Genomic DNA, 13,915 nt, shown 5'->3' with positions numbered 1-13,915 from the left:
AGTACGGTTAGGTGCCCCTTGGCTACATGAGAATTTATTCAGTGTTTGTTCACAAATATGTCAACACAGTTCCCAAACTGAAATTACGTAAAAGGAAGTATAAACTCAATCCCTCAATGCTGGACTTCGAAAATATAATCTAGGTTATGATTTTGTCTGGGAAACCGGTGTGGGGTCGAGGGCAGATGGCAGGACAACCACTGACATTTCCAACCCAGGGCCGGGAGCCCCGAGGCAGCTCCTGACACCTCCGCTGTTTCTGTATCTTTCACTGGGGGACCCTGCGCCTTCCTCTCGGGCGAGCATCACACTGTTGTTGCCGCGCTGGCGGCTTTCCAGGGTCCAGGCAAACTTCTAAAACATCGCTCCCTGCAGAACCAGGTTTTCCTAACTTCAAAACAGTACTCCCAGGTCTAAAACAAAACTGGCACCGGAATCATCCCAGGGCAATGTGGGAATCCTGACTACCCTCTGTCCCCAGGTCCCTGGGCTTCTTCCATCAAAGCACTGGCCTCAGTCCCTGAGACAGAAGTCTTCTAGCATAAGGGTGGGACAGCAGGGAGAAGATCATGAAGAAAGAAAGGAAAGCAATGGAAGTTTTTTAAAATAATGAATCTAGCCTATGCATGTGACAGAAATGAACATTGTTTAAAAATAACGAAACGCTAGTTTAGATACTGGTTGAAAGGTCTGACTCCACGTCCCTGAGACGGAGACGGTTGAGCCTGATGCCCTAAGTTTTCAAAGGGCTACTGCAAGGACTCCGCCTGAGAACAGGACTTCGGAGCCCTCGGTTCGAAGCTGAGCCCCCTCCCCTCAGTCACCCACAAGCTGTTGTGAGTGGTGGTCGCCACCCTACTGCACAGGGCTGGCGTCTGGCTTCTTGGCGAAGGAAACTCGCTCACTGACTCTCGGTTTTACCTTTTCTGTGACTGTCAGTTCCCATCAGCCCCACCTCCTCAGACAGGGGGCTAAATAACACTGCTGTCAGAAACCAGGCACAAACCAAAAGGAAGAGAGGAAATAAATCATAACAGCTTACTGAACACCGAGTGCGTGGCAGGCACTGCTCTGCATGGTTTAAGCTTATTCATTTAATCCACAAAATAATCCCATAGTTCTTTTATCATCTCCATTATAAAGATTAGACAGCTGCCCTGGCCAGTTTGGCTCAGGGTTAGAGCCATGGCCTGCACACCAAAGAGTGGGGGGTTCGATTCTGGTCAAGGGCATGTACCTGGGTTGTGATTCAATCCCCAGCCCTGGTTGGGGTCGTGAGGGAGGCAACCAGTCGATGCGTCTCTCTCACATGGATGTTTCTCTCTCTCACTCCCTCCCTCCAACTCTATCTGAAAATCAATGGAAAAATATCCTCAGGTGAGGATTAAAAAAAAAAAGACTAGACAACTGAATCTAAGAGGTCTGATAACTTATCCAAGGAAACACAAATAGTATGTATGTGGAGCTGGGGTTGGAGCCCATGTTATTTGGCCCAGAGACAATGTTCCTAATTAGAACACTATGCCACATTTGCAACTCCATTTAGAAATGGTGTGAGTTATGTAGTTTCTACAAATTATGCCCAATGTATTACAAACACACACACATACACACACATACATTGTGGTTTAATGGTACAGCCACCCATCTAAATATAGTATTCTTGAATATTTGTTTGGCTTGTTCCATGTGGCAAATTTCATTTTTTTAATTGCAAGATTCTCTCTAAAAATTCATACATCGAGATACCACTCATATTATTTATAACTTTTTTTTCCTCTCTTAGCATCAACAGTTTTATATCCGATGACAAAATTATCCTCAGGGAGAGATCCCACTGATTTTATTGGTAGCACTGCCTCTGATGTTTTTGAAAGGGTAAAACAGAATAGATTTTTAAGCTCCAAGTACATGGCCAGGGCAAGGGCTGGGAGGAAAAAAACCAATACCCAGATATCCAAGTTATTTCATGTGTAAAGGGTTTTATGATGCGTTTACCTTTTGAAAGTTAATACATACTGTTCCCATAATGTCTCAAACTTAGTACCTAATTAAAACTCACATGAAGGTTTGCCAAAATAAACTAAAAGCAGGCATTAGGAAATTAAAAAACAGAAGAAAAAAGCACAGCCAGGGTGTTTCCACCCACAAGCACAGATAGTATGCTAGATCCACACATAGTTCAGGGACGCAGAGCCATAAAAGTAAGTAAGAGACAGAGAGTTCATATCTTGCTATTCCTGTCCCGTGTGTGTGTGTGTGTGTGTGTGTGCATGTGCGTGTGCACATGTAGGTCCGTGTGTGTGTGTGCATGTATATGTCCCTCTGTATACAGACTGCGTGGGAAGAGAGGAAGAGTTTACAGGCACATTTGAAAATAAAAGCATGGAAGAACCCTACCTTTCTATAAAATAAGGTGCATGTGTTAGTGACGATTTTTCCACTTTTGGACTCAATTTTTTGTTTACCTTCACATCAATGTGTGTTTTTCAAAGGCAAATTTTAAAAATGTGTAATAACTTAGCACTTGATTTATGAGTTTGATCTTGAGATACTCTGGAAAGTTCCACACTGTCCTAATATTATAGAAGCTCTGCCGCAACATATGGTCTTTTTCAAATTAAGGAGACACAAATGTTTGTGTAACCATTAGGTTTGATTTTACCTCTCAGCTGAAGTTTTCTAAACGACCGTCTCTCAGGTGTCAACACACAGTATCTGTGGCCTGAGTGTGAGGAGCTGATGTGTCTGGTCCGAATACACCATGCCAAGTACTCAGAATGCCTGATTAGAGTACCCCGAAACACCTTTAGAGCAACTCGAGTATCAATGTAGTTAGGTTTAAAACTAAGCATAGTTCATTTTCTTTGTTCTTTTTAGCATGGTTCATGTTTTTAATATAGACTTTGATTAAAAGATACTTTCATCTTGTCTTCTGGGGGACTATAATCAAAAGAGTAAAATTTACAATGAAAAAACAACGTTCTACCAACCATCCCCCACAGATACTCCAGTTTCAAGAATTATACTCTGACTTCCCACATCAACCACATAAGCTCTTCATTTTATGTTCACATATTACAAATTATAATTTTAAAATATTACGTATTTAAAACCATATTTTGATCACTTCTTTATAGACAAGTATATACATCAATGGCATATTTACAGATACATTTTCTCAGGTCTCTGGCACCAAAATCGAGTTTTTAATGCCTGCATACCATTTGTAACTGTATAAAAAAGCAAATGTAAATGGACTCCAATAGCCTTTGATTCTTGAAATATGTTCTCTGCTTGAAAGTTTTATAGACAACTTGAAATACTTTATCCCTACATTCATTAATTAGGCTACACTGACTGTTTCAATTCTTCCAGTCCCAAAACCAGTCATTACAAGTTTTTTGCACATTCAGGTCCCTGGCTCACCCCGGGATGAACCTTAACCCTTCCCCTGACCCTGTGAGACCCCTGGGCATCCAGTTCTTCCTGCAAGGCTGCCAGTCCCTTTGGGGGCCATGATATCCCTAAATGAGCGCTTCTGTCCCATCTCTGGAACTTATATTCTTGTATTTAATCATCCAACATGCACTGCCTGCTATTTCCCAGACTTTGCAAATAAATAAACATCCCTGACGTCAAGGGGTTGACACTCTAGTAAGGAGGCCAGACAGTGAAGCGGCAAGAATTCAAGAAGCCCCTGCTCTGACTAGCATTCCAGTCTAACCCCTGAACTCAACGCAGTCCTGGCTCGCTCGCTCTCCAGGACGTGAGCCCCAGCTGCTGGTAGGGCCTGCCTTAAAAGAGCTTAACCATCGTCTGGTGACAGTGATGTCAGTCATTGACATCAGCCCAGATCGAGATAAGCTGACCCACCTTCCCGATGGCATGAGCCCCCCACATTTCGGTCAACTCTGGTCTTTCCTGTCCCGCCTTCTCCGCTGACCTGCCACCGAGCTGAAGTGGCTTTAACGGGAAAGCATGCACGGCCTTGGAGAACGGAAGATCCTGAAATCACCAAGATTCTATCGATCTCTACAACTCGATGGGTTTCTGATTTCCATGAGCTATGCATTTTATTTGAGAGCATACCGTATTTTTAAAGGAATATACACATCTTTATTAATATTAATAAGTCATTTCTTGGAGGAGCTATTTAATGTATATCATTTACTACCTGCAATAATCCAATATAATTGGTACCATTATTAAGTGCATACATAGAGAAAGAGCCCTAGAGGGGTTACATAACTTGCCTAATATCACACAGTTTATACGTGATGGGGCTGAACTTCCCACCCTTGGAAGCCTCACGTCCAGAGTTTTCCCTGCACCACTAAAGCATGATGCAGTCTCGTCAGCATACACGACATCATGCTTTATTCTCCATCAAGGGTCTGGCTGGGGAGGAGAGGCAGGGTCAGAGGTCAGAGACAGCAGCTTTGGCTCTGTGGGTCCGTTGCTGCTGCTGCTGGGGAGGGTGTATGTGGATACATGTTCTTGTTCCACTCGAGTCTTCCAGTCACACAGACTTGGGTCTGATTTCCGACTCGATCACTTTCCAGTTGTATGACCTTGCGAAAATTACATAAGAACATCAACAATGTACTGGCTGTTTTCTCTATGCTAGCCACTGTGCTAAGTCGCGCTAAATTAAATCTTCATAAAAACCCAGACAAGTGATATTATTCCTATTCTAGAGGGTGTAGGACGATGACGGAGAGAGGATACTCAGTAATAACCTTTCCAAGGTCACACAGCCAGTGAGCTGGGAAGAGGTTCAAGCAGCTGCACCTCGTTGGCCCTCTGCCATAACAGGTTTAGGGCTGAATTTGGGAACTAGTGCCCACTGCCAGTGGCTACCAGTGATAAGGACCCCTCAGGACGAACACTGGAGCCACACATTCTGAGTTCGAATCCTTGTGCCCAGCTGTAATATCTTGGGCAGACTAACTTCTCTTGGCCTTGCTTCTTCGTTTGGTAAGCATAAAATTGTAACACTACATAGCTCAGGGTGTTTTTGTGAAGAATGAGATAAAAATTATAATGGGAATGGAGGTAGCAGGTAATCGATCCATTATAATTAACTACAGAGATACTTTAATTTTGAGTAATTCTGATTCAGCAGGCTTTTACTTCCATATAACAAAATGAATAATAAAGAGGAATGTTTTTATTTTTGACGTGTAAAACTCCTCTGAAGTATCAGAAATGTCAGGGTCTGGGCTCCTCCCTCGACCTGTCCACGCTTTTAGCTGTTCGGTCCGATTTTTTTCCTGCATGGACATGTCTAACAAGGCTGGGAACTCTGGTGTATTTGTTGCAACAAAGGAAATACATCACGAAAGCCTTACATTTGACATTTATCAATATCTGTTGTAAGTACTCGGCTCACAGCCCACCAGCCGAGACCGCTCTTGCTCTCTCTAAGGAACAAAGGACAAACGGGAGCTCAGAGGCCTGAGCCCTATGAGTTGAGTGATGGCAGGAACGCTCAGGGATGTAACGATTCAGGTTAAGACCTTATTTTGAGAACCAGCATAAGATTTGTAAGATTTTCCATGAAAAAGTGCTTCATATTTTTTTCTGAAATAAATGTCATAAATTCCAGTACCAAAAGTATTCCAAAGTAATTTTTTTTTCCAAATTAAACTTCCTAAAAGGAGAACACATTCCTGGTTTTGCACACAGTTTTTTTCTCAGGTCCGTCTTGGATCATGAGTCCACCCTGGACACCACGCAAGGGAACTGGCTTAGAATTCTCTCTCTCAAGGAATCACACCAAAGGAGCCTGAGCACGGTCCTATTTAACGATGGTAGGTACTCGGTAAAGTCAGCAAAAACTTGAGTTTTAAGAATATTTCTAAGTCAGGGACCAGAAAGCACTTAATCAATAAATATGTCAAATAATTTCATGCAGATAATCTACTTTCCACTTTTAGGCTATGACAAATACGCAGACTTATCTTTAAAGATGCAAGCTAAGGAAGTTTTCAAGTTTGGAAACAGTGGAAGTCAATTAAAAATGTTTGCTGAGAAACAGAAAATAAACTGCCTATATTTGCACATGGGTCTAATTTTTCATTTCTAAGAATTTAATAGTTCACATAATTGCCCAATTTACAGGATCATAAACTGAAATAGATGGCACGCCAGAAGTTCTATACTCCCTTCAAACAAAAATATTTTAATGGTTCTGCCGCACATACTTTGCAAAATCTGACTACAATAAAAGCGACACTAAAAGAGACAGAAATAAAGAGGAAATTCTAAAGGCCTCAATCAGGCTACAATGCACAACAAGCCCGTGTTCATCAGCCACGCTTAGGCACACCTGAAACAGAAGCAAACCTCTTCAATTCTGGGATCCACTCGCTGCTCTGCAGACACTGGCCAAGGGGCCCCTCAAATGTACTGCAGCTTCAATAACCAGCCTCACACAGAGGCCAGGGCACTGGATTCGAATTAAGTGACTTGGATTCTGGCCTTGGCCCTGGGCTTCAGAAATTGTGGATTACCGGTCCCCCAAATCTAAGATCTTTATGGCAGCACTATTTTTTGAAATTATATATCTTTTCTGCATTCCCCAATAAGTAATCACTAAACTCTAAATATTACTCTATTGTGTCCTGCTTTTGAGTTACCCTACTGATATAATATGAAATACAATAAATATCACTAACTCACTATGTTCCATTAAAAAATATTCTGAAGTTAATTTTATAAATATCCATAAGTTTAATCTATCATTTTATCTTAATGTTTAAATAAATCATTTAAAATTATGTGTGTGTGTATGTGTGTGTATGTAAGAATTCTAGATGTGTAAAAATGGGAAAATGCACTATATATGCCAACTTAGAATAACACAAACTACTACCTTAACACTGTACCATACAAAAACTGCAAATTTGCCCTGGCTGGTTTGGCTCAGAGTGTCGGCCTGTGGACCAGCGAGTCCCGGGTTCGGTTCCCGCTAAGGACACGTACCTCACTTGCGGTTTGTCCCCGGCCCCGGTTCAGGTCGTGTGGGTGGCAACCAGTTGATGTCTCTTTCACATCGATGTTTCTCTCTCTCTCTTCTTCCCTCTTTCCCTCCTGCTCTATCTGAAGATAAATGCAAAAATGTCCTCGGGTGAGGATAGAAAACAAAACAAAACAAAATAAAAAACTGCAAATTTATTATCAATATTAAGAATCAAAGCATTACTATTTCCCTTTTCTGTTTTTACATATGAAATCTACTACCCAATTTACTGTCTAGAAACATTCCATTTACTTATACTTTTAAATGTGGAGGGAATAAAACTTAGGTATTTTCAAGTGTACATAAAAGACTTTGCTGAACACCTTTTAATTTTAAAAATAATTATCTGAAATAAGCACTACCAAGGATAAATCTCATGTTTTACTTTGTAAAGCTGTGAGTAAACGTTCTTCGTTTCTGTCTTTAAAACCTCAGTTACATTTTTAGTTACTGAAGTGACAGAGTTTCATTGTGACAGTAGCTCAGCCTTGATTCCAACTATAGGGAATCAATGGCGAGATTAAATCCACAGAAAACAATGGGGGAAAAAGAAGACAGGATTTGATAATGAGGCTGCCAAAGATCTCCCATTAGCAGAGGTGTTTTCATATCACTTCCCAGATCACTGCCTATGAATGGAGGAGGGGTAAAAAAGCAAAGGTTATCAATAAATAAGCACTGCCACAAAACCTAACATGCGGAAGAAATGATTTCCTGTTCACTCTCAGATGCTTCTGCTCTCTTCCACCCTCGTTACACACACAAACCCCCCACATGTATCCTTGACCGGGGTTATTTACACACATGTGAAGCAATTTCTTTTTCCAAAACCAAAGAAATAGGAGCAGGGGAATCCCCATTAAAAAATAAGTAAACTGAAAGTAAAGCCCTAAAAGAAAAGAGAAGAAACTACTAAACAGCCATTTTGGACAATAAACACCCAGCACTGCCAAGATCCGAGCTACTCTTCCCACTTCGTTTGAATTAATTATGGGTTTAGGAATTTGAGTTTAAGAATTTGAGGATGTAATCGTTCAATATTTTCGGTTTTAAACATTAATGAGGAGGTGAACAGAATACAGGCTTTGGAAACATACACCATTTCCATTTTATTTTTAACTGTTTAATTCTCAATCAGGTTTCCCTTTTACTAGACAGACAATGCAGATGGTGAAGGACACGTGACTCAGATTCCAATGTTATCTGGTCTACATTAAACCCCTGTTTTAGCTTCTAAACAGCTTCCTAGAGAAATGAGAATCTTACCTTCACATATCTTCTGAAGTGGTTTCTCGGTGCTTTGAAAATTCCTGAGGTCTATGTCAAACGGCCATTCTCTTGGTCCCAGGGTACTGGGGCTGGGAGAAATCCCAACACCTGCTGCTACCACTGAGTGTCGAGGCTGGGGAAGCTCCAGGGTTCTGCAGCGGGATCACTGAGCCACAGCCAAAGCTTGGGAAGCCTTAACAACTGAAAGCAAGTGTAGAAGGCAACGTGGTACCCAGCACTGGGCTCAATTGTAGCAGCAGGGGGAGGAATATTCCGGCCCTCACAAGGGGTAAGAGGCAGCCATCGGGAACCCAAGGCTCTATGGATGGACAGGGCCAAGGAAGTGGAGACAGGGCCACACAGCAGGAGACCCTGGGCCAGGGGAACAACTAGCACAGAGCTCAGGTAGCGCTTGAAAAGAATCACCAAAATTCCCCGACAGAACACAAGAAGCAATGGCGAAATGCAACAAAATACATGGAGAGAGGCCATTCTAGCATCCCATATGACAGCCAAAACACAGTGCAGGGGAAACGGAGCTCTAGTTCTAGAAAGAAAAGTAAGGAAGACACATTATAGTATGCCTACTATAGTTCAGGTTAGAAATCGAATACGTTTCATAAAATTCCTAAACCCTGCCATTATACCACTTACATCATGATAAGGACACTTACAGATATAAAATGTCACAGGGTGCAATCTACAAGGCAACAATGATTAAAAGGCAAACTTGTCTGTTATTAAAGGAGAAAATGAAAAGACAGACAGAAGGTTAAACTGAGAAGGAATTAAAGTTGCTTTTCAAATAAGTACAATGTTTCATTCAATTCATCACTTTCAGTTATGATGAGATGAGGAAAACTGAAGGAATTCCATGAGATAAGAGAAGAAGAATATGAAGAAAAAGAAACAAGTGGACCAAGAGTGTTCAGAGATGAAAAGAGGAGAGGTAGAAGGAAAAAAGAAAAGAGGAGGAAGAAAGGAAAATGTGATTAACGTAGTAGGTTTCAGTGCATTGTCAAATAAACTAAGATTCTCCTGAATCTGGGCTTCATAATGTTGTATTTTCCATGGAGATGCTTAGAGCTTATTAACCGCTATTTACAACTTTTCGACTGCTCAAAAGCCCTCAGGAACTCATCTTCAGGAGTCCACTGAATATTAAATACTAAACAGCTACAAGAGACAGAGCCTAAGACAAGTTTGCTTTAGTAAGCTGGATAAAATCAAGTCAGACACTAAATATAAACTCTGACAAAACTTGAATAATCCCAAATATGTATCAACATAAAAACAGTTAGACTCATTTAGGAACTGTCACTTTTTCAAGACCAGAAGCAAATTAACCAGTACTGTGTACTTGTTTTGTAATTAAATAAGAAGAAACTCTACTGCCTAATAGCAGTTATGTGTTGTACTTCTTGACCTCAGTCATTTAATTATATATATATATATATATATATATTTTTTTTTTTTTTATCCTCACCCGAGGACATTTTTTGATATTTTGTTCAGATAGAGTGGGAGGGAAAGAGAGAGAGAGAAACATCGATGTGAAAGGGACACATCGAGTGGTCGCCACCTACACGACCCAATCAGGGCCGGGGACAAACTGCAACTGAGGTACGTGTCCCTAGCAGGAACCAAACCCGGGTCTCTCCAGACCGCAGGCCGACGCTCTAACCGCTGAGCCAAACCGGACAGGGCTAATTATATTTTTTTAATCCAAGTTAACTAAAATAGTAATGAATAATCTATTTAGGTTGGTATCAAATAGCTCAAACAATCTTGTGTTGGAAAAGGCTGATTTCGACCCCTCTCCTCATATATATAGTTATGTTCTAATATATAATGCTATTATTACATGTACAATAAAAGCAGTTCTTGCTTGGGCAAATTCACTTATGTCCATTAAGTCACTAAGTCAGACCTTTTTATTTTTTCTTTTTTATTTAATTTTTTTTTTTTTTTTTTTGGCATGTGCCCCTAGCAGGAACCGAACCCAGGTCTCTCTGGTCCGCAGGCTGACTCTCCAACCGCTGAGCCAAACCAGCCAGGGCTAATTCAGACCTTTTTATAAAATAACCCATATTTCTACAAAATAGTCCATTTGCCTAGGCAGCTATTATTTTAAATTTGAGAGAACTGAGATTTTTATAAGAAGGTAAGGAAACTGAATATCCCTCTAAAAACACTTTCATTGTATAAATAATGCCTAAGTTTAGACATCGACTTAAACTAAAACTTAAGTTTTTAAAACATATCTTCTCTATATGATAGGTTTGGATAAGAAAATATTTAGCGAAGCCCTATGGTAAAAACCAAATGGAAGTGGATATTTTTTTAATGTAATAATCTGACTTTCAATATGAAAAATAAATTGGTTCGTTTTTCTGACCCATGTTCTCAGTCCCACTCATGAAAATCAGTTTTAACAATAAAAACAATAAACATTTTTTAAAATTGCAAGAGAAGACAAGGAAGTGAATAAATAAAGCTCTTCAAATTAGATAATATGTCATGATTATTATCACTGGAAATAGAAAAGTTGGCAATAACTTTTTAAAGATAAATATTATATTGCTACTAAATTATCTTACTAAAGCAATAAGATCAGATCATCTAAACCAGTGTCTCCCTGTTGGTGAGCATCACAAGAGGATCAATTTTTGAGAAATGTGCTCAGTTGCATCCCTATACCTAGGTCTGGCAACATAGGAGATGCCCAATAAAATACTTATTGGCTGAATGGTGGTACCACATGGGAAAACGCTCATCCAAAAGATTTTGTCTTGGGCGTGGGGGTATGGAAGGGGTTATAGTCAAGTAAATTTCCTAAAAATTAAAATAAAGTTAAACAGATGAATTCCTACATGACTTGTCACAGCCTCTTCTATGCTACTATAAACTCTTAAACTCTGCTCTTTTTTTTTATGAAATACCCATACATCATAGATTAATTATTCTGAAAAATTCTATGGCAAACTTAGTATTTCCATATCCTCCAATCTTTTAAGGGAAAACATAGGTAAACTATTAACTGGCAAATATTCATGCCCATTAAAAATTTTAAGGTGGAAGAAATATATATGTATTTCAAATATCACAGTTGGCTTGATCAAAAATGGCCTCTGTTTCGGGAGAAAAAATTAGATTAAGAATTTCAGAATGAGAAAAACTGAAATAACTCATTCAAAATACTCACTCTCTCAGTAAAGAAACTTGTTCAAGGAAAGTACCTTGTATTGGCCTATAAATACATTAGCAATAAAGAAACTGTAATGCTAAAGTCCCAGATCCATCCTATGCAACTATCTGACTAATATGACCAATATCTTACAAATTTGCTTCCATAACTATCTTGAATTGAAAATAATATTCCTGGCAAGAATTAAATGATGCATGTTTTAAAAATTTCTTAATTTATAATTCTACACTGTTATGCAAAAACGAGGTGTTCATTTAGAACCAAAAAAAGGAATAATTGCTTTTATTGCTAGAAAGTCACTTTGCAAATTACTGTGGCTTAAGTAAAAAAAGAGTAAAGATCAAACAGTGACAGAAATTCTGTGAGGAGCCATGCTCCATGCACTGAGGTATCCAACAAACTTCAGGGTTGGCATCTTCAAGTCGTGAAGCTAGGAAAACACATAAACTTTACTTATGGGACACATCCAAGATCACAGACCAGGTCACTGGTGTTAGAACTATGTTCCTCTCTAAGACCACATTCTGATGTTCAGACTTTCAGAGGCCATTTTCCCATGGATGCCATCTCAGTCCTTGAGAGACCAGTGTCCTGACCAGGAATCAAACCGGCAACCTCTTGGTGCATGGGTCAATGCTCAAGGGAACAAGCCTACCCCAAAGATATCAGTCCACTGGCTCCCCATGTGCCTTATTCACTCACCAGCATCCATTAGCCAACTCCATGCTTTATCTTCAATAGATAAGATACGGCTTCTTCTCGCCATGGTGCCATGGAAAGGATCCAGAAGGTTCCCCTTAAACAACATTTCCTGTGTGACTGCTGCAGCACCAAGAGTAAAGGATATGCCAGGTCAGCCACGTCTCCTTCCCAGCAATAGTAGCAGCAGCAGCAGCAGCAGAAGCTGGAGCAGACCATGTAGTCCCAGCTCCTTGCAGGATGCTAGCCAAGCATTCTGTTCACTCTACACCTACACAGAGTTTACCTGTATGTTTACACCTTTCCGACGGTGTCAAAACAGGTGTTTTCCTGTGATCATGCTGAAAATCGGCTCCCATACTAGGTGATAAATAGACAGTGACTGTGAAATTCTAGGGTTTTCATTCCATGGAAAACCTGTTCTTAAAGGTTTGCTTTATTATTAGGAAGGCTTGCGGAATCCTTCTTAAATTTTCATTCACCCTTCCCACTCCCGATAAGCAAGTGGATCGCCCTAAAATTTCCTGTTAATGAAAGAAAGGATGTTACCATATAAAACAGACTGCAGCATGCAATTCTGGTCATTTCTTTCCCAAGATTCTATCTGCCTTCCTGGCATAGAATCACTTTTTGCAAAAGCTGATGTTTTCATAATCTTTACAACGCTGCCAACAGATGGGGAAATATCAGATCCTGTGACCCTTATGTTACAGAAGGAGCCATGCCTTCGGTGCTTCTGTATTTTACTCCCATTTTGACGTTACTGCGGGGTTTGCTCTTCTTTCCCGTGGAGGTCAGCGTAATGAGTGAATGGAAATGTCTGGACCACGAGTTAAGCAGGTAACGTCATCAACAAAACATGTGCTTTACTTAACCAATTTATTCAGAGTAAAATCCTATAGATATAAAACGTGTCTAGAGATTTTTTTAAAAAATGTAAATAGCTCTACGAAGGATGAATGGGGAAAAAAGACTATTTTCCTAATAAGTATTCATTCACTTTAAGAGAAGAGTTGTAAACTCCAAGATATGTGTTCTCTGCACAGTAGATAATAACGCTTTTAATTAGCAACATTGAAACCCTACATACACAGATTCTGGGGATAATATGTTTCTCGTGTATTAATGTTCACTTCATTACCGCAGTGATAAGAACAATAGCTAACCCACTTAATAGTCATAAAGGGCCAGGCAGTGTTCTCTGTGCTTTACACCCAGTATCCCACTTAATCTTCACAGCAACTCCCGATCAGACACATCACTGCCACACTGTGCAAATAAGGAAACTGAGGCTCAGTCAGGTTGCATCACATGTTTAAGGTCACAGAGCTGGCCACGGATCTGAAACCAGGCTGTGCTGTTCAAAAACTGAAGCTCTTAACCATTTCACTGAAACTGCAACCTGAGTTCTGGTTTTCATTTCTTTGTGTATTGTATGCTTACCTTTACTAAATAGATATTAAGAAAATGTTTGCATGAATTTAAGATTTCAGGAGAGCTAATGTATGTATGGTATTTAATGTGTGTCCCAAAATGCTATGAGTCCTTTATATGTATTAATTTATTTCAGATTCACAACCACCCAGCGAGGTAGATAAGCTGCCATTTAGGGGGCACATCTAAGGGCACACAGTGTTACCTAAGCTGCCAAAGGACAAACAACTACAAAGAAACAACTACTGAGTAGCAAATGTAAGCCTCAGATCCTGGAA

At 40.1% G+C, this 13,915-nt stretch overlaps 1 protein-coding gene across 34 annotated transcripts in view; it reads right to left on the bottom strand.

Moving 5' to 3' along the window:
• Nucleotides 1–13,915, bottom strand: part of MBNL1 (muscleblind like splicing regulator 1) — a 193,473-nt gene that overhangs the window by 94,523 nt on the left and 85,035 nt on the right. For 2 of the 34 annotated variants that reach the window (XM_036242640.1, XM_036242639.1), the window contains exons 2-3: nt 12,490–12,563; nt 12,207–12,326 (exon numbers count right to left, since the gene is read on the bottom strand). The exons of 26 other annotated variants lie outside the window; for them this stretch is intronic. In XM_036242640.1, coding sequence (XP_036098533.1) covers nt 12,207–12,212 — 6 coding nt within the window. In that variant the 5' untranslated portion in view covers nt 12,213–12,326; nt 12,490–12,563. Of the gene's footprint in view, nt 1–8,293; nt 8,844–12,206; nt 13,185–13,915 lie in introns of those variants that run through there. 6 more of the 34 variants (XM_036242641.1, XM_036242652.1, XM_036242646.1 and 3 more) reach the window with 5 other exon arrangements.

This window comes from Molossus molossus, unplaced genomic scaffold (assembly GCF_014108415.1).
Source record: "Molossus molossus isolate mMolMol1 unplaced genomic scaffold, mMolMol1.p scaffold_m16_p_5, whole genome shotgun sequence".
Taxonomy (NCBI): domain Eukaryota; kingdom Metazoa; phylum Chordata; class Mammalia; order Chiroptera; family Molossidae; genus Molossus; species Molossus molossus.
Note: the sequence above shows the minus strand (reverse complement) of the source record. Positions and strands in the feature narration are given on the sequence as shown.